This window comes from Grammomys surdaster, unplaced genomic scaffold (genome assembly GCF_004785775.1).
Source record: "Grammomys surdaster isolate TR1022 unplaced genomic scaffold, NIH_TR_1.0 129, whole genome shotgun sequence".
Lineage (NCBI taxonomy): Eukaryota > Metazoa > Chordata > Mammalia > Rodentia > Muridae > Grammomys > Grammomys surdaster.
In genome coordinates this window covers 21,241,618-21,267,711 of record NW_021604587.1, presented here as the reverse complement: position 1 = coordinate 21,267,711, position 26,094 = coordinate 21,241,618, and the positions used below count along the sequence as shown (strand labels likewise).

General features: G+C 40.2%; 1 protein-coding gene across 3 annotated transcripts in view; it reads left to right on the top strand.

Annotated features, from left to right (window-relative positions):
* Positions 1-26,094, top strand: part of Usp8 (ubiquitin specific peptidase 8) — a 51,423-nt gene that overhangs the window by 19,325 nt on the left and 6,004 nt on the right. For all 3 annotated transcript variants that reach the window (XM_028754945.1, XM_028754931.1, XM_028754937.1), the window contains exons 5-15: positions 1,596-1,758; positions 4,710-4,752; positions 6,627-6,771; positions 8,638-8,800; positions 9,588-9,732; positions 10,035-10,258; positions 14,666-15,223; positions 19,649-19,729; positions 20,124-20,386; positions 22,887-23,099; positions 24,586-24,796. In XM_028754945.1, the coding sequence (XP_028610778.1) occupies positions 1,596-1,758; positions 4,710-4,752; positions 6,627-6,771; positions 8,638-8,800; positions 9,588-9,732; positions 10,035-10,258; positions 14,666-15,223; positions 19,649-19,729; positions 20,124-20,386; positions 22,887-23,099; positions 24,586-24,796 (2,209 nt within the window). The remainder of the gene's footprint in view (positions 1-1,595; positions 1,759-4,709; positions 4,753-6,626; positions 6,772-8,637; positions 8,801-9,587; positions 9,733-10,034; positions 10,259-14,665; positions 15,224-19,648; positions 19,730-20,123; positions 20,387-22,886; positions 23,100-24,585; positions 24,797-26,094) is intronic.

The following is a 26,094-nucleotide window of genomic DNA, read 5'->3' as shown; positions in this document are numbered from 1 at the left end:
TTCTTCAAATATTTTTTTATTCTGTTTCATTCTCTTACTGGCACTCTGGCTATTCATGTGACAGGCCTTTGGTTTGTCAGGACATCCACCTGAGGCTGTTTCTGTTGCTGTGTAAGTACCTCTTCTCATTCTGCAAAGTTTCTGCAAAATTTTTGTTGCTTCTTAGGTCCTGATTGTTGCCTCCAGTTTTCACGTTGTTTTTCAGACACGTTTTAACTCCAAAATTTCTGTTTGGCTATTTTATAGTATCTGCTTTTTTTGCAGAAGTGTCCTATATGTTTAAGCCATTACAAACCATTTTTCACTTATCCTTGGGCAGAGTTGGTTAGCTGTTCATGATTGCTCTGTTGAATCTGTCATTCAGGTTTATCTAAGCCAGTTTGCATTGTTTGCCCTTTCTTGTTGGATGTCCTGTTTTCTTGCTATGTTGATTAGTTTTGGACATGGTGGCCTATGGAGACTCAGCCTCTTGGTTTATTCCCTTCAGGAGTGTTGGGGGATTTTGTTCTGGGATGGTGGTAAACTTGGCTGGGTCAGATTTTATACACTGTCTTGACTGTGGTAGTCAGTATCTGAAATGTCTTTTAAAGTTAGTTGTTCCCTCAGTGTTTGCTCTATTCTTACTTAGTTTGGGTGTCAGCTATAGACTTGGACAACTTTATGCAAAGAAACTAGAACTTTGGCTTTTTGTATTAGTTTTAGCTGCCTCTGGTACATGAAGTCCTGATGTTAGGAATAAAGGTATCAAAATTAGAGAGTTTGACAGATGTCCTTCCCCTTCCCAGTCCTTCATCCTGCCTGCTCCTTGTCTCTGTGGCAGTCCAGAGCTGTGGCTGTCTGAGGAGGCATATGTCCTTCATGTACAAATATGGAGGATAGACAGTATAAGTATGCCAGAGTTTTAGTTCATTCTTTACTAACTGACTAGAGTCAATTATTCGTTACCCTTTTCTTCCTCTGTTCTATAGTTTCTCTCCCTTCCCTCACCACCCCATCTCTGACTCTGTCTCCATCTCCTCCCATCCTCTTAAGTTCAGAACCAACAGACATTACTGTCATCACTGATGACAGGGTGAGCAAGGTCCTTGATAGCATACATTCCCAACAATACTGCTTATTATTCTGTGGGGAATAGTTCCAAATACCTTGGATAGCTGCAAACTGTAGTCGCCATGGCTTGTTTAACTTTTAGCAAATTAGAAGATAATCACTTCTTGACTACAATAATTATTCTTGAGTTAGTGTGGTTAATACCTTTCTTGAATACTTGTTTCAACATTTTGATCTAAATCATCAACACAGTTGAGATACTGGGACAGTAATCAAGAGTTTGTTTTAAAAATGAAATTGTAGCAGAATTGATAATTAAATATTTGAAATTAGTGAAAAAGCAAGAACAATATTAATAAAAAAAACATAACATTTATTTTTCAAGGCGTTTGTCCAGTTTAAAGTACACAGACAGCCCCTGAGGGCAGATCCATGTGGTTTGTGTGGGAACTCTAGCAGAATTCTCCCAAGTCAGGATGCTCAGTATGAAACATGAACTCCCTTACTGTACTCTGTCATGTTAACAAGAATCTTCTTTCAACTAGGTACGAAGAGGCTGAAGTTCGGAAACAACTTGAAGAAAAGGACAGACGGGAGGAAGAGCAGCTGCAGCAACAGAAAAGGCAGGAGATGGGGAGAGAGGACAGCGGTGTGGCAGCCAGACGCTCTGTGGAGAATTTACTGGATTCCAAAACCAAAACCCAAAGGGTATTGCAAGTTTATTGTGTAAATACTGGTCATGTTTGCCAGGTGACCGACCTACCTGGAGGAGTTGCCCTGCCTCTGTATGAAGTTCCTTGAGGCATCAGGGCTAACATTTCACGTGGTGGTCAGAATTTGAATCACAGGTCCCAGCTGCAGTCAGTTCCTGTTTTCCTGTAAGCTTCCACAGCAGCATTGTTCTGGTCGTTGGTTATGGTCTTAGCAGTCACCCCAGTGGAAGGAGGGTAGCATGAGAGGAGGAAACACTGGATGGTGAGCTATCCAGCTAAGTTCTGGGCCTGTGGGAGTCTTGCTTAACAATTCTTGGGCCCAGGTTTGCCAAATGAAGGTCTTAAAACAAGATCTGAGGGGTCTTTTTCCTCCTGATAATCTACATTAAGAGAAGGACAGGGCCAGGCATGGTGGTGAGGTGGGTGCCTTTAATCCCAGCAGAGGCAGGTGGATCTCAAGAGTTCATTCAAGTGAGTTCCAGGCCAGCCAGGGTAACACAGAGAAACTCTGCCCGATTTGCTGCTTTATTTGGTCCTAAACGATCTTTATGTCTGGAGTCTCAGGCACTGCCATCCATTTCTTTCTTCTTCTTCTATTCCAGTTTTCCCTTTGTCTGTCCTGCTCAGCATTTCACTCAGTCTTGTTAGCACGTGTACAAGATGTCTTAATCAAAAGCCACCAGTGACTCAGTCTCTGCCCGCTCTCACCATGACCCTTCCTTCACTTTCTCAGAATTGCTCTCCCTAAGATGTAAATTGTTTTGAATTGTTGAAATCCTTGGAGACTGTGTTTTGCTTCCTCTGATCCTTTGTTTTTCTGTAAGATCTGGTAGTGTTTTCCAATTGCTAGTGTTGATTATTGTTATTTAGAAGAGCTTTCACTGGGCTAAGCACACTGAAAGGGTTAAGCAATCTGATCTTCCATTGTTCAAATTCACAATGGGAGACAAACCACTAACTTAGGAAGGTGTTTTTCAGCAGGTCAAGTGGCTTCCATAGCAAATAATATTCCCTTAAAGGGATTTTTTTTCATTTTGTTGCCTCTTCTTTTGTTGTTATTGTTTTTTTTTTAATAATTTATTTTTATTTTATGTGCATTGAGGTTTTCCCTCCATGTATGTCAGTGTGGGGGTGTCAGATCTTGGAGTTAAAGACAGTTGTGAACTGCCATGTGGGTGCTGGGAATTGAACCTGGGTCCTCTGGAAGAGTCAGCAGTCAGCACTCTAACTACTGAATCATCCCTCCAGTCCCTTGTTGCCTTTTCAAAAGTGGGTAGTCACTTTTTTTTTCTAATTTGAGACACAGTCTCTTGTAGCCCAGGCTAGCCCAAACTCCCTAAGTAGTCAAGGCTGGCCTTGAATTTTTGCCTTTACCCCAATTTCTACGATTATAGGCCTGTGTAATCATGCCCAGTTAATGGGATGCTAGGGCAGGCAAATGACCAGCTGGGCTACATCTCCAGCCCTGTTACTTTCACTTTAACATTTGCCCTACTTTGTCTCCTACACTTTTTTCTTTTTCCTATTTCTGTTTTCTTTTTTTCCTTCCCCTCCCTCCCTCCCTCCCTCCCTCCCTCCCTCCCTCCCTCCTTCCCTCCCTCCCTTTGTTCCTTCCTCCCTCCCTCCCTCTGTCTCTCCCTCTTTCTTTCTCTCTCCCTCTTTCTCTCTTTCTCTCCCTCTTTCTCTCCCTCTTTCTTTCTTTCTTTCTTTCTTTCTTTCTTTCTTTCTTTCTTTCTTTCTTTCTTTTTTTCTTTCTGGCAAAATCTAGCTGCTCTGCTACTCTGCTGTACAGCTCACATAACCGTAGTCCTCTTCACCCTGCCAACTTAACAATAACTCCTTAATGTCGCCAGGTACTCAGTCTATATTTGAACTTGGCTGCTGCCTGCACGTGATTGGTTCTTAGGTTGATTTGTTGAATCATGATGCAAAACAGTAAACTGTCTTCTGATTATTACATCTCTTAAGGTGCTAATAATTTCCCTTTAAGCTTCTCTTCCTCTGAAACTTTATACCATGCACTTGACTGAATAAAGAAAGTGAGCCACACTTTTTCCACTCAACCTGTAGGTTTTCCTTTATTTCCTGTAGTGTCAGGTCAGTGCTGTTTTGTTTCATGATGAGAATTGTCTGTGGATGGTACCTGTGTTTCATATGGTGTCATACTAGGATCCAGATGATATATATAACTTATGCAAATGTGCACCTACAAGTGTGTTACTAACTTTGATCCATAGGTCCAAGTGGGTCCTCAGTTTCTCCATTTGGAAAATGAACTAGCATCTTACAAGATTATGTCATGTTGCCTCGGAAGATGTAACCTATATAAGTAGTATAAGTAGCATGTTGTTATTACTTGATTTTCCTTTAATTTTATGGTAGAAAACACTGACTAGAATAGTAGAATTGCTGTTTCATTTTAAGAAGCACTTTCTAATTAAGTACTCAAATTAAATTATATCTGGCACTTGCTTAAGAAAATTTGGGAATGAACACTTCTGATACACTTCTGGTTATTTTAGCTGCTGCCTAGTACAGCCAGTACTCTGTATCTGAGGTCTTCAGGGCAGAGGGTGTTACCAGGGTCCAGTCCTTACTTCATGCACTCAAGGCAAGCGCTCTGCTACTGAGCTATATCTTTTTTTAATGTGTATTTTTTTTTTTTTTTTTTTTTTTTTTGGTTTTTCGAGACAGGGTTTCTCTGTGTAGCCCTGGCTGTCCTGGAACTCACTCTGTAGACCAGGCTGGCCTCGAACTCAGAAATCCGCCTGTCTCTGCCTCCCAAGTGCTGGGATTAAAGGCGTGCGCCACCACCGCCCGGCTTAATGTGTATTTTTTATAAAATGCCATTACTTGGCACACTGTATTTCTTAGCTTTCCATTGCAATGGAGTATTAAGTTTGAGTCTTTTCTATGAAATTGAAACTCTTTTCTTCTGTGAACTAGATCAATGGAGAGAAGAGTGAAGGAGGTGCAGCTTCAGAGAGAGGTAGGTTCCTTTGAGTCTCTTCATTAGAATAGACTTCAGTTTGATACAGTGAGAGTCTTCCTAGACTCTAAGTTCTATATTGATTTGCTGTATTATTTTAGTCTGGCATGATTAAATGTGGCAATGTGCAGTTTACTTATTTTGTTTTCTAGGTACAGTAGTTAACTATAGCCTAGTGTTTGAGAGATGACCTCTCAGAAGCTGCTCCTCGATATATTGACTATGCTTACCACTCTACCTCAGTTTCTCCATCTATAAAGTGGTGGTGTATTATTTTCTTTTCCTGTTACTTAAGGAAAGAAGGGTTTATTTTGGTTCATGGTTCTAAGGTACAGTTGATCAGATCAGAGAAATAAGTCCTGGGATCAGGAGTGTGAGGCAGCTGGGCAGGCTGCACTGCAGTCAGGAAGCAGAGAAGGTGGATGCTAGTGTTCAGTTCATTTTTCTTTCTCACCCAGACAGTACCTCAGCCATGGAACCATGCCACCTCAGCTAACCTAATAGAAATGAGACCGTTCCTCACAGACATGGCTAGAAGTTGTCTCTAAGGTGATTTTAGATCCTGTCAAGTTGACAGCATTAACTGTCAAAGGAGTTAATAAGGAAGCAGTTCATAGTGAATTCAACTGCGTATATTGAACTTTGAGAATCCATAGTAAATTTAAGGGCTATTAGCAGCTATTTGTGACTCTACGTTGTAAGAGTTAATTATTTAGCGGATGCCCTTACACCCTGAAGAAGAAATCTTAACCTATAATTTTCATGTACCTGGTATTGATGATCTAGTGACAAGTATATGACCTACCAATAAGTTAGGGAGTTGACTTCATCTATTAGAGATGTTTTTTTCTTTTTCAGAAAAGATGTAAATTAAACATAATTATACGTAATACCAGAGCAATTGTATACTGATCATACAGTAATTTTAAAAATAAACTACACATAGTGTAAGGTACCTTCTTAGAAGCTGTTGGTGATCTTAAGATTAGTTTTCATCATTCTTGTAGCTCATCATGCTTAGGTAAAAAGTGTTTTTAGCAAGCAGCTTTCTGTATCTAAAGTTTAATGTGATGCTTTTTGATCTTTCATTTCAAGAGGTAAAGCTGACAGAAGAATAGCAACATAGTTTTGTTTTTGCGAAATCGCATACCCCATTCCAGTTAATAAATAATTGGAAATCTAAACATTCAAACAGTCCTCGTAGCACCTCATCAGCGTCCCAAAAAAGAATTAGAAAAGATACATGAGACCTTTTGAGACTCATTTGTAATGTTTTGAGACAGTAACTTATCTACACAAGACTTGCCTTGAATTTTATATGTAAGGTTGACCTTTTGATGCAAGTACTCCACCATGCCCAGTTTATGCAGTTGCTAGGGATTGAACCCAGGGCCTCATGTGTGCTGGAAAAGTATTCTACCAACTGAGCCATATCACCATCCCTTGTGACTTTATTAATCATGCATTTTGTGTATTTATTAAATGTTTCTATCTTAATGAGGCACCTATTTAATTTTCTTTCTTTGAGACTACTAGTAGAACTAATACCAGATACCGTTGGGAGGGACCTTGACATGAAGGTTTTAACTGGGCAAAGGGAGTCATGATGGAATCAAACCCAGAACCGAACTGCTAGGCAGATACTAGTCTACTGAGCAATGTGTCCAGCCTGTGTGAAAACAAGACATGGAACTTGTCTCTTAACAAATGTCAATAATGAGTTATACTCAATGTTCATGTAAAAGATAAAAAATGACTCTGTGGATGATAAGTCTGTGATGCCAAGAATACTTTGCTCTTCCATGTTTGCTAACATGCCAGCACATAGAACTGGGCATTTCTTGTCATTTACTACTGTGTCTCTCAATTCCAAGGAGCAATCACAGCAAAGGAACTATATACAATGATGATGGATAAAAACATAAGCCTGATTATAATGGATGCTCGAAAAATACAGGATTATCAGCATTCCCGTATCTTGGATTCTCTCAGTGTTCCCGAAGAAGCTATCAGTCCAGGGTAGGTCATTGTGTGCTTAGGTAATAATAGACAGAGTCTGCTATGCTAACAGGCTAGCCTTGAATTTGTGGTGCTCCCGCTTTGCCTCCCTAGTGTGTAAATGACTGTGTCCTTTCACTCAACCTGTGTTCTGACAGTCGTCTCCATTACTATGTAAGTGCGTGTGCTTACTACCATTGCTCTGTTCATTTCCTTATATAACGACAATGTGATTTACTTACCTGTTTTATTTTTAGACTTGGCCTTTATATATTGGATATGATGGTGCTTTTTTCATTTATACAGGAACACATGAATTTATTAAAAATAAACAGTATAATTAAATTTAATTGAGTAAGTTACATTTAAAATTAAATTATAGAATAGGTAGAACAAATTATGAAGATAATACATAAGAAACTTAAATTTGGGAAACACTTTTTGATTCTATTATTTTCCAGCATGTTCACTAAGATATTAAACATAAAAGAACTATGAAGGCAAATAAACGTCCCTTCAAAACCTCACGTCTCATTTGCTTCCATTCTGTTCCATTGTAGGTCATCTTGAACTGTTTCTGTAAGGACAGGTAGAAGATGATATTTTATATCAGCTCCTCCTCCTCTGCACTTCCCAGTAGATACAGTAGTCAACATTATTACTCAGGAACAGATTTTTTTTTTAATTCTATTTTTAGTCCAGAGCCATTTTGTTTTATATATCAGTAAAAGTTTCACCAGTCCTACTCAGCTTGTTCGTGTCAGTTAAATACTAAATGCCTAAATGTGAAGCTTTTATGTTAATGAGGTGTGGTGAGTGAATGTGTATTGGTGTGTGTGTGCATGCGTGCATGTGTGTGTGTGTGTGTGTGTCTGTCTGTCTGTCTTGGAGTAGACCCTAAAATTTAGTTTAAGGAAGACTCACAGAAAAGTCCTTAGCAGGTGTTGAACATGTGCACATTCTGAGGCCAGGAGTGGGAGCAAACAGAGAAGACAGCGAGAATAGAGGTCCTAAGCAGGAGCACAGCAGAGGAGACAAGCCATTAGAGAAGAGGAGGATGAGGTAACAGGATTGCAGTCTGGTTAACAGGCCATGGTAAGGACCTGAGCAAAAGAATAGCCGAACACTGTCTCCTTTGTAGTTGAGAACATGCTGGTGACAGGACTTAAGTAAGCATAAACCTGAGCTGTAACCACAGGCAGGTTGCAAGACCTCTATATGCCAAGATGCTACAACGTGGGGTAATGTCTCCTGACTGGTAGTGTTGGGAGGACTCAATAAAATCTTAAGCATATGGTGTCTGGCACACTTTAAGGCTGTGTGTACTTGCTAAGTTAAATCTTCCTGTTCAGTTATTACAAGTATAGATAGACACGAGCTTAAATATGAGTAATGTATCCAACGTGATTCTCCAGTTTAGATTTGGCTGAGAAGGGCGTCCAGGTGATTTCCTGTTACCAGTTTTGCTGTGCTCCTCCCACCCCCAATCTTTTTTTTTTTTAAAAATTTATTTATTTTATCTATGAGTACACTGTTGCTGTCTTTGAACACACCAGAATAGGGCATCTAATCTCTTTACGGATGGTTGTGAGCCACCATGTGATTGCTGGGATTTGAACTGAGGACCTCTGGAAGAGCAGTCGGTGCTCTTAACTGCTGAGCCATCTCTCCAGCCCCCCCCAACCTTTTTTTTAAGCAGTTAAAATTGAGTCTGTTTCTTTCCCTCTCTAGTAATTACTAAACACACTAACATGCAGTAATGAAGGGATAGACTATCTTTGACTAGTTAATATGGAACTTAACTTAAGAAAGTTTGCCCTGGTGTGGCACAGAATCTACCAGGATCATTTTCAACCTTGCCTCAATACAGATGCTCATTTATTTCAGAGTTACTGCTAGTTGGATTGAAGCAAACCTCTCAGATGAATCTAAAGACACTTGGAAAAAGAGGGGGAGTGTGGACTATGTGGTCCTTCTCGACTGGTTTAGTTCAGTGAAAGATTTGCTGCTCGGGACCACTCTACGGAGTCTGAAAGATGCGCTTTTCAAGGTACTGTAACTGCCATTGTCTGATTCATGGGCGTCTGGTTGTTTTGACTGGCTCTGTTAGACTTTTAAACCAACTGTACTCAGACAAAGTTGTGTTCAGTAACCATCTTGGTGGTGAATATTTAATATTGAAAGTCATAATGTGTTCTTGAGCCTAGATTGAGTCATTTTCTTTTTAGAAATTTTACTTAAGGGGTAATGGCATGAGTGCTTATCTTTGTGTTTATCCCAGCGTGGCCAGGGGTGGTGATTGGAAGTGTTTAAGTGAGTCATTAAATTTAATCAGTTTTGTTATTTTAGGCTGGGGTGGGGCATGCTTTTAATCCCAGCACTCCTGTTGGGGGTTGGGGGTAGGTCAGCTGATCTCTGTTTCAGGTGAGCCTGGTCTACAAAGCAAGTTTTAGGATAGCCAGGGATATTATACACAGAAACCTTATTGTGAAAAGCCATTATTTTATAGAAACACAAGTGTGTGTCTATGTGGGAGGTAGAAATAAACTGCAGAATGTAGACGTGCTCTCGGGTCTAAGCACTCAGGGTTAAGCAGGCTTTGACTTGTAATTATTTTATAACTTTCCTTCTAAGATCATAGATTGTTTTTCCGTTCTTAAACTGTTTATATTGATATCTATCTAGTACTTCATTTAATGTTGTATTTTGAATTTAATTATTTTTTTGTTTTCATTTTGCTCTACGGGGAACAGTTCTACATTTGGTTTGTTGTGATTTGTGTTTTTTGCTGTCAAGAGACTAGTACCATCTTTAAAAGATCTGTCTTTATTTTGTAGTGGGAAAGTAAAACTGTCCTGCGCCATGAGCCTTTGGTGTTAGAGGGAGGCTATGAAAACTGGCTCCTTTGCTATCCACAGTTTACAACAAATGCTAAGGTCACTCCACCCCCTCGGAGCAGAACTGAAGAGGTGTCTGTCTCATGTATGTATGTATGTATGTATGTATGTATGTATGTATGTATGTGAAAATTGTGTTTAAAATTGCTTCAGTACAGAATATAACAGTTATATGTTCAGGGTAACCTTACTTGTATATGCCTTTGTCCTATGAAATGCTAGTTTGTTTTCAGGCAAAACAACACAGACTAGGAGTTCGTGTTCTTTAAGACAGTGGTGAATGCCATTTCCCTCTGTTAGCTATTATACAGCCTGCATAGCACGTAAATACTGTGTGTGGAGTTTGCGGTTCTTAAAACAAATGTGCTGTTCTTTTGGCAATTTTAGTGGATTTTACTTATCCCTCGCTGGAAGAACCAGTTCCTTCCAAACTTCCTGCCCAGATGCCACCTCCTCCTATAGAAGCAAATGAAAAGGCACAGTTGGTACCCGATCAAGATGAAAAACCGAGACTGTTGACCCAGTCAGCTCTAGCCAGACCTATTGCGGCTCCCAAAGCTGAAGCTTCACCCATAATTCAGCCAGTACCTGCTACAAAGAGTGTTCCACAGGTATTGTCTTGGTTTTTGTTTGTTTTTTTTCTTTTTTACTAACTTTATTCTTTTGTTTTAATCATATTGACATGATATACAGAGTTTTATATATTGTCTATGATACCTTAGGATTTGTGCATCTTGCCACCTTTATTTTTATTTTTTTAAGATTTATTTTATGTAAATGAGTATACTGTCTCTGTCTCAGACACACCAGAAGAGGGCATCAGATCCCATTACAGATGGTTGTGAGCCACCATGTGTTTGCTGGGAAGTGAACTCAGAACCTCTGGAAGAACAGTTAGTGCTCCTAACCATGAGCCATCTCTCCAGCCCCAGGCACCTTTATTTTTACAAAACCCTTTTATAATAATTATCCCTGTTGCCTTGGCTATATTAGATTACTTACAAGACTTCACAGCTAGCTGGTGGCCATTTCCCACAACCTGAAGCAACAGCTTGTGTTCCAGACTAGCTGGAAGAGCTCAGCTGGTGACCTTGGTGTCATTTGACTGGCACAGCTGCCCTCACATGTCTGCCTCAGATGGCTTCCAGGACTGCATGGGAATGACCAAACTTGCAGGTGCTCAGTCCCTCGTACACATCTACACGTCACCCACACACCACTCAGAGCGTAAGTCCTCTCTGCATTACTTCTGGTGGTTACACATGCTGTATGAATAGCCGCCATGCTGTACTGTTCAGAGTAATGATGAGAAAAGTTCTCTGACATGCTCAGGACAGGAGCAGACTCTTAGAAACAAAACATTGGGGGCTGGAGAGATGGCTCAGCGGTTAAGAGCACTGACTGCTCTTCCAGAGGTCCTGAGTTCAAATCCCAGCAACCACATGGTGGCTCACAACCATCCGTAATGAGATTGGATGCCCTATTCTGGTGTGTCTGAAGACAGCTACAGTGTACTCATAAATAAAATAAATAAATCTTTAAAAAAAAAAAAAAAAAAAGAAACAAAACATTGTACTGTGGAGGGAGACCCATCACTATAGAGAACGGAGCCCATCACTGTGGAGAGTACTTTGCCTGCTTTTGCGTATCAGAGATGTGAGATGTGAAATGTCAGTATTCTGGTTTTAAAACATAATTCCATTTCATTGGAGTAAATGGAAATGTTAATGATAGTTATTTAAAACTTGCAGAGATTTTCAAATAAAAATTTAGGTTCTCTTTGAGGAAACAGTAATAAAACTTACCTATATATTATTCAGTATGGATTTGTAGCATTTATTTTTCCTCAGGTATAAACGTCTGAAATGGATGATGCTGATTTTTAAAGATTTATTTATTTATTATATATGAATACACTGTAGCTGTCTTCAGACACACTAGAAGAGGGCATCAGATCTCATTACAGATGGTTGTGAGCCACCATGTGGTTGCTGGGATTTGAACTCAGGACCTCTGGACGTGCAGTCAGTGCTCTTAATCACTGAGCCATCTCTTCAGCCCGCTGATTTCATCATTTTTAAGGTTATCTAATATTTCAGATTAAATCTTAAAGAAAATTGAATCAATGTTTCCTTAAAATATAAATGTAAGACATTATAAAGAGAAGGTGTATTATTGTACACGTCTTCAAGATAATTGAATTCTAATCCTTGTGTATCCCAAGATGACTGAGAAATGTACAATTTTCCAGTGAATTCTGAGCTCCTTTGCATTCAATAATCTGAGAAGCAATTGAGGAAGTTTCTGTATGAAATGAAAGTTTGTAAATGTGGGTAGGCTGGATTCTTTGCAGTGACTAAGAGAGACCCGTGTAAAGTCCAGTCACAGAATAGTGCACCATCGCTCTGCCAGCCCCTGAGGAGCAGAGCAAGAGAACTGAGTTTCTTTTCCATAGAGAAGCAGCAGCTTTCTGGGCTCTGAGATCTTAGTGAGTGGGGTTTACAGATGCAGAGACTGGTGGAAAAGTGAGTGGGGCCAGACGGCCCTTGACCTGCATAGTTGAGGGTCCATGCTGGAGAGAGCACTGTGACAGTACATGAGACCAGAAAGGCAGCCCATGACAGAGACTTGGATCTAGTTTGAACTTTGTTTTACAGGTATGAGGGACTGAAGAAAGAATTGTAAGTTTAAAATAGTAAAGTATAGTGCTTCTGAGACTGGGGAAGGGTGAGTGAGCCAGCAGATAGGGATAGAAGCTTTGGTTTTGGGTCCTGCTTCACTTTTAGTGTTGGCTTCATCTCCATTATGGTTCTTTTACTTCATCTTCAATTGTAGAAAAGAATAGGTGATTTTGTTTATTTGAGGGATTTGTTTGCTTATTTGAAAAAGTAAAAAATAAAAGTGAAAAGAAATTGGGCAGGACAGTGGTGGCACACGCCTTTAATCCCAGCACTTGGGAGGCAGAGGCAGGTGGATTTCTGAGTTCAAGGCCAGCCTGGTCTACAGAGTGAGTTCCAGGACAGCCAGGGCTACACAGAGAAACCCTGTCTCAAAAAAAAAAAAAAAAGAAATTTGGATTTTTTTTCTCCCCTAACTTTGTGTGGGAGTATAAATTCATTTTATAAGCATGCTGCATAGATCATTTATAAGAAGTTCTCAGTTAAGTTCTTGCTATTTCAGCATACAGTATTTTCAAGAAATGTTAAGAGTTACTTCTCACAATGTTGTTAGAAGCAGCTCAAACATCTCTTAGTGTTCACATTCTAGAATTTGACAGCTTTCTTAATCAGATATGGTGCTGGGAGATGGCTCAGCCAATAAAGAGCCTGTTATGTAAGTATGAGGATCTGAGTTCAGGGCCCCAACAGCCACATGAAAGCCAAGGGCAGCATCACACACCTGTAATCCCAGAACTGGGGAGGCCAGAGTAAGGGAATTTTGGGCCTGGTGGCTAGCCACTCTACCTGATCTGTGAGCTCCAGGTTCAGTGAAAGACCCTGTCTCAAAAGTAAGCTGAAGAGCTAACAAGACAGCTCATTAGTTAAAGACAGATTGAGTTGGAACCCTACACCTATGTGTAGAAGGAGAGAACCAACTCCTGCAGGCTGTCTTCTGACTCTCCCTACCACGTAAGTAAAATTAATAATAGCTTTAAAAATATATACTAGTAAGGTATAAGAATAAAGAAGTAGGGCTGGCGAGATGGTTTAGTGGGTACAGGCATTTATGCACAGGCCTGATGACCTGAGGTCAGCTTCAATCCCTGAATCCTGCAATATGGCAGGAAAAGACCCATCTTCCAGGAGTTGTCTTTTGACCTCTACACTTGACTCTGCATTCATATCACATGCAGTGTGCACACACAAAATAATAAATAAATATGTTGGGTCTGGAGAGATGGCTTAGCAGTTAAGAGTACTGACTGCTCTCCCAGAAGACTTGGGTTGAATTCCCACCACCAACATGACAGCTCACAACTGCCTGTAATTTCAGTTCCAGGAGTCTGACATGCTCCCACGGACATACACACAGGCAAAACACCAATGCACATAAAATAAAAATTAAAAATAAATTTAAAGATTAATAAAATTAAAAATAAATAAAGGAAGAACGATGTTTAAGTATTAAAGAATGAATAGTAGTCAGGCTATGATAAAATTTATTGAATTCATTTATTCATTTTATATGTAGATATATGTACTTAAGTGTATGTATGTACACAACTTAAATATGAATAGCAGTGTAAAATAGGATTTTATTAAACAAAAGAGAAACATGGTCAGATTTGTTTTACAATGATACTTAGGTGAGTGAATAGCTGGGCAGATAAAGGCTCTTGCCAAATAAACCTGGTGACTTGAATTCAACTCCTAGAGGATGTTCCATAAAGGTGGGAGAAAAGAACCAACTCTTCAAAATTGTCCTTTAACTTTCACACTTATGCTGGGTACATGAGATGTGTAACTGGAAATGGGACAAAACAGGTGAGCGGGCAGTGGGAGGCTTTTCTGGAGTTGGGGAAGAGAGGATGATGTTAGGCAGTAGGCTTCATGGTAGTCTCAGAGGTGGAGATAAAGCTGAAAGGGACTTCACCAGGCAGCAGAAAGCTGTGGGAAGAACATGGCCTAGAACTGCCAGGTGACTGGTTTATACAGCTGTGTGGAGAGTGAAGGGAAGCTCCATATTTGTGGGCATCATACATTGATTTTTGGCCATGCTGGGTGTGAGGCATTATGGGGCACTTATATGGAGTAGGTGGGTAGGTGAGTGTGTCAGTATGGAGCTTCAGACTCCTCTGTCACGTTTTGGTTCTATGGTCAGTCATTAAGACATGTAACTCTTAAGACATGTAACTCTTCTGAGTCCAGAACACGTGGTTGCAAACTGAAACCGAAGTAATACTCCTAAATTTTGCTAAAGCAAGAGGATTGTAGGTTTGGGCCAGCTTAGCCTATGTGTAAGAACTTGTCTCAAAAACAACACTAAAAGCACATTTTGTTCTATTTGCGTTTCTCTAGGTTGATCGTACAAAAAAACCAGCAGTTAAGTTGCCTGAAGATCATAAAATAAAATCTGAAAGTACAGATCAGAGTGGAAGAGTTCTTTCTGATAGATCCACCAAGCCAGTATTTCCCCCTCCAACCACCATGTTAACAGATGAAGAAAAGGCTCGTATTCATGAAGAAACTGCCCTTCTTATGGAAAAGAATAAACAGGAGAAGGAACTTTGGGAAAGGCAGCAGAAGGAACAGAAAGAGAAGCTGAGAAGGGAGGAACAAGAGCACAAAGCTGGAAAGACCCAGGATGCAGAAGAACGTGACTTCACTGAGAATCAGCACAAAGCAAAGGATGGACCAGAGAAGAGGGACAGCAAACAGACCAGGACGGAAGACAGAGAGCCCTCAGCAGATGGGGCCCAGGAAGCCACAGGAACCCAGAGACAAAGTAAGAGTGAACATGAAGCTTCTGATGCTAAGGTATCTGTGGAAGGTAAAAGGTGTCCCACATCAGAAACACAGAAGAGGCCAGCAGATGTGTCCCCTGCATCCATGTCAGGAGAGCTGAGTGCAAGCAAGGTAGGTTGTTGTAGTAATTATTTAAAATGGCCTCAGGTCAAGCCGACTAAGCTGCAGCTGCTCTGCCTAGCCTAGCCACCATGTTTCTTGGCCGCAGCTAGAACCGGCTGCCAGAAACACCAGCCCTGCCACCCACTTGACACCAGCGTGGGAGATGGCTCTGCCAATCTTTCATGCTGTTTCTGCAAGGCTGGGCATTGCCCAAACCATTCGGCCATCCATGCGGGCCCAGTAAGAGAATGAGACTCTAATGCTTAATCAAAGGCTTTATGGTTTGGTAATGATTAATAACAAGTTGCCCACTCAATCAGAGGTGTAACCCAATACCCAACCTAGATAAACCGATTACCTTTGACAGGGGGAGACACGTGAACATCCGCCTCCATTTTCCCTTCTCTCGTTCTCCTCTCCTGTCTCCTAGCTCCTCCTCCTCTTCCTCTTCCTATTCTTCCTCTTCCTCTCCTTACTCCTCCCACCTTAGCTCCTCCTACAGTAGGTAAAACAAACAGTAAATGTGTATAAGATGGTGACACAGTGGCCTTCTATAGCTAGAACAGGCATTCTGAATAGTGCTCTAGGGATGAGACTGTCCTGATCCATTGGTATTTGCTCCCTGCTCTCCTTTGGGGCCTGTGATGATATATATTAAATGATTGGTTGGCAATAGAATCTTTTGTTTATAAAATGCCATAGATATTATTATTGCTAGAAATAGTTATATTCATTTCTGTGCATGGTGTGTGACCATCAAAAGACTAGAATAAAATACAATCTCATAATGGAGAAGTAGGTTCCAGTAGGTTGAGGTAATTTTTTGTCTACATAAAATATATAGTCAGTAACATCGATAGCCTGACATTTATTTTTGTATATAATCATATTTTTGGTCAGTCTGTGTGATTTTGTTTCTGGCAGCACACTTTAAATCAGTGTTACTTTTTTCTGTTCTTAACTACATACTCAAAAGTTGATTGCCTAGATTTTAGAAGGTATGTTCATAGAATGATAGACCTTTAATTTGTTTTCTTTGTGCAGCTAATAGTTTCCTTTCCTTTTGACTACTATGTAACAGCTTATTTTTACTTACATACAAGTAAATAGAAAACAATTTTGGTAGCGCAGAAATGACTGATGGAAAGCAAAATGCTACCTTAACAAAATGCCAGATTTTATACCTTTCAAACAGTACTTTAGTCATATTTTCCACATTAACAGTCCATATTAATATGATGCTTAGGGAACACAGGCTATCCTCACTATAGAACAGAAGCTCCTAGTAGCCAGGTGTACTCCACATACCTGTAGGTCAGCTCACTTGGTGTCACTTAAGCCCGTGACTTCAACTCTGAGTAAAGCTCAACAGAATACAACCCCTGTGTGAGAATTGTCTAAACACCTACAATTAGAGAGATGAAGTTCTGACTTAAGATGCAGTTTAAATACTTCAAAACACTTAGGCATGCCAAGTATTTGCCAGTATTTTTTTATTTACAGTGTAGCCCCATAAGGTAGTGAGTTTACAAGCAAAACTGAGCTCAGAGGTGGTTGTTTGCCTAAAATTCCATACGTCATGAAATTGGAAGACAGCCTCTTTCCCTCTTTCCTGTACTGGAGACAGTCTTAAGAACTTAACACTTTGATGTTTGTGGCGTCATTTGAGATGCTGTAAATACCCCTACAAACCTAAGTGGCTCTCAGATTATGACGTATATGGGGAGAGAGCACATGTAAACACAGTGTAAAAGGTTTTAGTTAGTAAATAGACCTTGTATGTTGAATATTATCTGTATAAAATTCTGTATTTTCAGCATTCTCTTGCTTATGTTTAAAATATATTAGAGTACAGCCCTTTTCAAGTTAATGAAAACCATATAGGAAGTAAGCAGTAGAGTTGGTCGGCAAGAGCATGGTGAATGTACACTAATGATTAACATTTTATACTGTATTGTAAACCAGTGCTTCACATTCTGTTGAGTTTTATTTTCTTCACTGATTCATTTTTCTCTTTAGTGGTATGAAATCCCAATGAACTCAATTTTAAACTTGACAATAAAATACACCTTCCAGAGAGACTTTTTTTTCAATTATTTTTTTATTTTTTTACGTTTTTTTAATTTTTTTGTTTTTATTTTCAGTCCAATAGATTTAATATGTCTAGTTTACATATACTTTGCATATTATAAAATTTACCTGTTTGTAACAGAGTTAGTCAGTGACAGGAATTTACAGACTATCAGGTAATGGTGGCTCAACGCCTTTACTCCTAGCACTGGGGAGGTAGAGGCGGAGGCAGGTAATCTCTGTGAGTTGGAGGCCAGACTGGTCTACAAAGAGAGCTCCAGGACAATCACTACTACATAGAGAGACCCTGTAAAAAAAAACCACAAGAAAAAATTAACATAGTACATGAAATTGTTAACATAATCCAATCATAGAACATTTTCACAACACCAAAAAAATCACTCTGCCTGTGTATAGTCATGTCCTGTACCCACACTAAAGCTTCAGACCTGAACCTACTGTCTCCATTGACTGTCTTTTCTCAGTCTTGAGCCCCTGACTTCTTTCATCTAACACAGTGGTTCTCAACCTTCTTAATGCTGTGACCCTTTAATACAGTTCCTCATATTGTGGTGACCCCCCAGTGATCAGATTGTTTCATTGGTACTTCATAAGTGTAATTTGCTACTGTCATGAATCGTAATGCAAATATCTAATATACAGGATATTTGATATCAGCCTCCAGAGGGGTTGGGACCCACAGATTGAGAACCGCTGGTCTAGCTTGTATTATTATTATTATTATGTGTATGGATGGTTTGCCTGATCTCGGGAATCAAACCCATGTCCTCTGGAAGAGCAGCCAGTGCTCTTATCCACTAAGCCATGTCTCCAACCCCTTACCTAGCATAGTTTTCTATATACATTTCATAGCATGTATTGGAAGCTTGTTTCTTCATGTAGTTAAGTATTATAGGCTCTGCGCATATGCACATGTCAGTTTGGATTACTTAGTCATTTGTATTGCTTCTTGGGAATTATTTTGAATACTGCTACTGTGAACATTTGTGTCTTTACTTTTGAGTGGATACTTAGGACTGGAATTCTTTTCAACCCATTTTGTTAATAAACTTAAAAACTGAAAAACAAACAAACCAAAAAAACTTTGAAAGAGCCTGGTATGATGTCACATGCCTTTTACTCCCAGCACTCAGAAGGCAGAAGCAGGCAGATCTCTGAGTTTCAGGCCAGTCTGTCTACAGAGCAAATTGTAGGACAGTCAAAAACAAACAAACAAAATAGAACAACAACAAAGAAAGAAACTTAAAAACAAAAACCAAACAACAAAAAAATTTCCCAAAATGTTTTCCAATACAACTGCCCATTTTACACCTGTCAACACACATCCGCATCCTAGCCAAAACATTGCAGTGATTGTAAGATGTAGTTTGTAATTTTAATGTACATTTCCCTAATGACATTGATGTCTCTTATATTTATCTTAGCTCTTTGTTTTCTGAGGCGATCTCATAGATCCCAGACTAACCTTGAACTCATGACCTTTTTGCCTCTACACTGCAAAAACTGAGGTTATAGGCAGTCATTATCACATCCAGCTTATCTGTCTTTGACAAAATCGTAGCTAACTTTTAAATTAGACTGCCAATTTTGACTGAGCTGTATGAATTTATAATACTCTGGTCAAGTCCCTTACTTGAAGTAAGATTTCTAAGTATTTTCTCCACGATGAGAAGTGTCTTTCATTTACTTAAGGAAGTGTTACAAACAGAAAAGTCTCTAAAGCTAGAAGCATCTACAGTCACTGTAGAGACTGATGCTTCAGCATGCTGCCCTGCGTTTACTTACAGACAACACGACCTGATTTTTGTAAATGGACACAGAAGCAGCTGTGGTAGGAGGGCAAGGTGGCTTAGACTAGGTCAGGAGATAATCTTCTCACAGGCTTCTGTGCACACTCATCTCCAGTGTTGCAGACACAGTAACTGCAGAAGTAACCGAAAAATTTTAAAATTTTAGGAATTGCTGTTGAGGACAGAGAAGAGTCACACAGCTCTCAGTGGGTGCTCCAGAGCGTAACCTTTGAGTGTCTCCAGTCTCCGTCCAGGGTGATAATTAACTAAGAATAATTTTTTTTCTCTCCCAGCTAGCAGCTCAGTCATAGTCTCTACTTCCTAGTGGCCTCTCAGCTTCCTTTGGAAATTTCTAGAAAGATTATTACCTTTCCTCTTTTATTTCACATTCCTCTAACCCTTGATATAGTAGACTTTGAGAAACATAAAACTGCCTTCATCTTTGATGCTGCCTTTAAAAATATGAAGGGTGGTCAAGAAACTTTTTTTTCTGTGTAAGTACTTTAAGTTTATGAATGGGAATGTTTGACTGGATTATTGTTTTTTAAACTAGGCTCAGCGAGAACCTTTGACGAGAGCCCGAAGTGAAGAAATGGGGAGAATTGTGCCAGGACTGCCTTCGGGCTGGGCTAAGGTAAACCCCAGAGCTCTACAGTAAAGTGCATGCTATTTTGTTCTCAAAAGGAGTTTTCTAGTTGTCCATCCACTTTGTTATAGAGAACATAAACTCTTCCCCTGATTACTACAGAGTGAGGTCTCCTAGTATCCAGTCTCAGATGCGGACTAACCTTTGAGCACCCTGGCAATATAATTTTGAAATTGCATATTCCATTAAGGCAATCCTAAATATCTTTGAAAGTTTGCAAAGTGATTATCACTTTTATTTAAGTTATTTTAAGGATTGCGGAATATAAAGTTTGTGTTTCGCAAATTCAAGGCCCTAGCTTTAATCCTTAGCACACATATGTTTCAATCATTTCTGTGCTTATATGATTTTCTTACCTTTTTGTTTATTTTTCTTTTCCAAGTTTCTTGATCCAATCACTGGGACCTTTCGTTACTACCATTCACCCACAAACACGGTTCATATGTATCCACCTGAAATGGCTCCTTCGTCTGCACCCCCTTCCACCCCTCCTACTCACAAAGTCAAGCCCCAGATCCCTGCAGAGCGGGACAGGGAGCCATCCAAACTGAAGCGCTCCTACTCCTCACCAGACATCACTCAGGCCTTGCAGGAGGAGGAGAAGAGGAGGCCAGCAGTGACCCCGACAGTCAACCGGGAGAACAAGTAAGTGTTCCCAATTCTAGAACTAAAGCAGTGTCATCAGTTAAACCTGTCTGACTGTCACCTCATAAAAGTTACAGCCTTGGAGAATTCTGTTGTTATGACAGGAGGAAAAGTGAGAAACAAATGCTAACTTAGTACATGAGAGGTTTAATCAATGTATTTAGTATTGATATAGATAGGAAAGTGTTGCACATATTGTTAGAACACTTTCCTAGTATCATGCCCAAGGCCTCCACTCATCTTTCATAGGTCATAATTTGTTTTGTAATTTTTAATTTTATTAAGGAAAAAAATGTGTGTGTGTGTGTGTGTATCTGTGTGTTTATGTGTACTTGTACATTACAATACTCTCATCTAATATGTGGGTCCTGAGGATTGGACTCAGGCATCAGGCTTGGGAGGTAGTGAGTGCCTTTATTCACTGAGCTGACTCACCACCCACGATGGTGATTTATAGGATGATTGAGTTGGCAGTGTTACAGAACTCAATTTCCAGCCTTTGTTTCTTTCACTCAGTCATACAGGAGCATCGTCTCTTGTCTATAAACATGTAGGCACCATAATTTGCCTCCTTTCCTCTTCCTATCTCTGCTCACGGGGTGATTAGTGGGTTTAAGTTTACCAAAGTAGCACATCATTTTCTTGTATTTCTGCTTCTGACAGGAATTGGGCACTTTTAGGGGTGGGATGGAGATGCAACTGGCCTGTCATGCTCATGGCTTCTGGGCTGGGGTATAACTCAGTTAGCAGAATGCTTAACATGCCCAAAGCCTGGGTTTGATCCCAACACTGCATATAAATCAGTAATGGTGAGGTACACCTATAAAGCCGGAAATGGAGACAGAAGAGTTAGAAGTTCAACATTATCCTCAGCCAGCCTGGGCCTACATGAGACCTGGCCTCAGAAAAGAAGAGCAAAAGCATATTGGATGTTTCTGTATCTAGGACATAACCAATAAGGGACCAAGAATACTGGGGTGGGGGAGGTATAGAACTACTGAACACAAGCAGGTGTTAGTCCTTGTCATTGTTTTTAATACAGCACAACAGCTTGTATTGAGTATTAATGAATAATCAGAAGTGGTTTAAAGGAAACAGGAAGGGGTGCACAAATTAATGCCGACACCATAGATAGCATTTTATCTCAGGCATGATGTATTCTTACTGTTACTGCAGGGGTCTTGGAGTTTGGAGTATATATATAAATAAGTGATGGATTTTTTTCATGTATTATATATTATTTGTTAATTACTAAGGATTCTCAATTGATATTTTCTGACACATCCCAAAGAAGTAATTGGTCACCTTCCTGAGAATTCACCTTACCAGGGAGAGACCTATTTGAAAGAATTTTTGGAATTAGTACAGTTCAGGTATTAGAAATCCTTGTAATGTTATTAAAGTTCATTAATTAGGCAGTGTTTTGAAGCTGTCTCAAATAGCTCATGAATCTTTTATAAGAGAGTACATGAACAGATACCCATACCCTCCTTTATAGGTAGAAAACACTAAGTAGGGATCAGGAAGACAAGGGAGTGTCCACCAGTCAGGGCACCTTTAGCCAGAAGTTCCCAGCAGACACCTCCGTGCTGTCCAGCGTGGCTTTAAAGTATAATTAATTTAAATGTGGTCATCCTCTGAGACTTAGTAGAATACTACCGGCATAGCTAGGTAGTAGTACTCAGATAACCTTTGCCTCATTTGAAACCTGTTTTGTGGTTAGTATATACTTTTATTTATGTATAATTTATTTGCAAGAGCATAAATATCTGCCTCTTTATTTCTTAAATATTTAATACGTACTACAGTGTAAGTGCTGTGCAAATATAGTATTGAGGAAATAGGTACAAGAAAAATGTCTGCAGACACTCAGTTCAGACACTGCTCTCTCCACCCCACCCCAAACTCCCAGCCTCCTCACCATGGAAGTGTCCTTCTATGTCTCGTGTTCTGTCTCTCCCCACCTCATTTCCTTAGTTTTTTTCCTGACTGATGGGTTTCTTTCTACTCACCCTAATCCCACTTAAATACACTATTAGGTATTTAACAGCTGGGATCTACATATGAGACACACTACATATTATCTTCCTAGAATTAATGTATAATTTATAATTACATATGATTTTATCATATTTAATTCTCTAACACTCTGTTGAGTTAGAGTATTTCATGATGCTAATGTCTCTGGGCCACTTGGAGAAGTTTGAAAGAGCTTCTTCCTACTGGGCAGTGGCTGAATCTGTGGAAGCTAGACAGCTTGTCTCAGGCCATCTCTAGAACCAAGAACTCACAGTTCTCGAGAAGTGGTAGGCATGCATTTCATGGGAGGATCCTGGTACACAGTCAGCCTAATTGCTAAATGTCTTAGAGACCACAGCAGTTTAACCTGTGGATTATGGACAAGGTTTTCTCTGGTACAGCTATTCCAGCTAACTACCACCTTCAGTGTGGACTCAGCCTGAGATGCTCTGCATAAGGCATCTTGTTCTTTCTTTCTTAGGCCACCATGTTACCCTAAAGCTGAGATCTCGAGGCTTTCTGCTTCTCAGATTCGGAACCTCAATCCTGTTTTTGGAGGCTCTGGACCAGCTCTGACTGGACTTCGTAATTTGGGAAATACTTGTTACATGAACTCCATACTGCAGTGCCTGTGTAATGCTCCACATTTGGCTGATTACTTCAACCGAAACTGCTACCAGGATGACATCAACAGGTAAAGAACGGTTCACTTCTGCAATACACTAGTGAAAAGGATATTTAACCATAGCTTCTGTATGCCTCACTCTTGTTTTGTAGAGTTATAACATGCAAGACTAGGTAATCATTTTTGTTTGTTAATATACAAGAATTTTGATTTTTAAAAATGTGTGTATGTTGGTGTAAATCTCCAACTCAAATAAGACCAGTCAAAGAAAACACAACTCAATAATTAAGAATATAAGCTTCACACCTAGATTGGGAAGATTCACCACTACACTACTCCGTTCCCCAGCTCTGAGACCCTTACAACTTGTGGGTTTTCCAAGTCATGCGTTTGTCCTTTCACCTCCTGCTCCTCCTCCATTGTCTTCCTCCTCTGTCGTCCTCCCTCTTCTCTCTCTTCCCACCAACCTTTATTTCTCCACCTCCCCTTCTCTGTCCAATCACTGGCTCCAGCCTTTATTTTGCAAATTAAGGTGGGCAGAAGGTTCACTAGAAGTCACCTGTGTACTGATTCACTCCTCCTCTGCTGCCCCTCCCAGGAAAGGAGAATTAGCATCAAAGTACAAGGCAGGGCTATCCACAACAAGTGTATCTGAGTGTGACTGTGTACAAACTAGGACACATGCCTGAAGGTCAGAGGACGGCTTTCAGGAATTGGCTCTCTCTAGTGTAGACTCCAGGATTACATCATGTCAGCTTGCACGGTGAACACTACCTGCTGAGCTTATTTTCTCAGAGTTGTAGAGATTTAGAATTCAGGATGGGCATGCCAATATCTCATCAGGGCCTTTATGCTCTCCCATCGGAGCAGGAGGCAGAAGGGCCCAAGGTGAGCCCTTCATTGTGCCCTTTTCAACAGACCTAAGGCCATGGCCTATTGAGGTCCTTTTCACTTTTTTTTTTCATTGTATCTTTAGGAGTATGTGCATGTGTGAGTATAGCAGCTTGAGGCGTCCAGAGAGAATATCAGATCCCCAGAACTGGAGTTATGAACAATTGTGAGCCACCATCCGGGTGCTCAAACCTGGGTATTCTCCAAGAAACAATTCCTCTTAACTAACATGGAGCCATCTCTTCAGCTCCTTAGGGCCCTAGTCCTAGTCTACATGCAATACCTAAATTTCGGAAGGACATATTCAGTTGCCACTCAGCTTCAGAGGAGTCAAATTAGTAAAAGAGAAATTATCTTTATCTGTAAGAATACGGGTAGTTTTCCCAGCTCTGGTCATAAAGGACAAGGAAGATGGCAGACACACTGTCAGGGTTCCAGCTCTCGTCTTTGACTGCAGCCTGTTGATGAACGTGAGGAACAGGGCTTGCAGCCAAGATAAGAAAATGAGTTGGAGGACCACAGCAAAGTCAGGTTCAGATGTGTTTGGTTCAAGCCTGAAGGTGAGTGATTCCTTTGTGTGTTATGTGTGTGGTTTTGTGCTGACATCAAGATCCCACTATAACTTAATTTTTTTCCTTTATTTTCTATAACTTTACTTGCACAGGTCAAATTTGTTGGGGCATAAAGGTGAAGTGGCAGAGGAATTTGGTATAATCATGAAAGCGCTGTGGACAGGACAATATAGATACATCAGTCCAAAAGACTTTAAAGTCACTATTGGTAAGATTAATGACCAGTTTGCAGGATCCAGCCAGCAAGATTCACAAGAGCTGCTTCTGTTCCTCATGGATGGCCTCCACGAGGATCTAAATAAGGTGAGAGAGGGGTCTCCTCAGCTGCGCTTGCTTCCGTCTTCACAGCAATTTAAATGCCTGTTCAGTGGTCCTTCCTCAGATAAGAGTGACTGTAATAAGTGTGGACTGTGCGTGCCTGTGTGTGTGTGCGCGCTGTGTGGAGTCTGCTTAGCTCCCTAGAACAAAACTGAATGTTTACATTTATTAAATAGAATGAGACATGTTGGGCCTAGAATCTTAGACTCAACATAAAATTTATTTTTACTTTCCATATCTATGTGTCCTGAAGTGAGGTTTTTTTACTTTTTTTTTGGTTTGGTTTTTCGAGACAGGGTTTCTCTGTGTAGTCCTGGTTGTCCTGGAACTCACTCTGTAGACCCGGCTAGCCTCGAACTCTCGAACTCAGAAATCTGCCTGCCTCTGCCTCCCAAGTGCTGGGATTAAAAGCGTGTGCCACCACCACCCGGCCTTTTTAGAATATTTTTAAATAATTGTTTTTTTATTGATTTTTTTTCTCCTGGAGTACAGTTTTCCACTTGTGGCAGCATGCCATGTTTTAGATTTTCAGATTAGAAATGTGCACCGTGGATTTGAAAAGTAGTGTGTGGTTGTTTACTCAAGTACTAATAGAAAGTACTGCACAATTAACAAATGGTAAAATAGCTATTGGAGATGTTCTTGTGACGCTCATATTTATGAAAGCAAAGTCATGGTTTTATTAATTATAGTCTGAACATCCTTGTTAGTTATTATTGCGTAGTTGTGTTGTGTGTGTGCAATACTTTAATGTTCTAAGTCTTGTCTTCCAAAATAATAGTTGCTCCATGTAAGTAGGTGGTGCATGCACATAGCTTTTATTAAAGCAGCATCTTTACGTAAGGACCACTTCCATCTGTATATTGCTTATCTTTTGCTGCTTCAGAAAGCCTTTAAGGTCATACTTCTCAGCTGAACATAAGTATAAGAATTCAAGCTGTTGTGGTGGCTCACACTTAAGGTCACAGTACTCAGGAGACTGAGGCAGGAAGATTGTTACTTCGGGGTCAGCCTGAGCTACATAAGGAGATTTTTCTCAAGGGGTGTATAGACCACACACACTGAATTTTAACCTTACTTATTCCTCCTTACATGACATGTGTTCCCTTCAATACAATGCTTTTGAGGCTAGCAAGATGCTTCAGCTGATGTAAAAGCACTGGCAAAGCCAATCCTGATGACCTGATTTTGATCCTTAAAACCCGAGTAAAGGAGGCAAGAGAGAACCAGCTGCACAGAGCTGTCCTCTGAGCTCCTCATGCATCTTGACACATGTGCCTTTA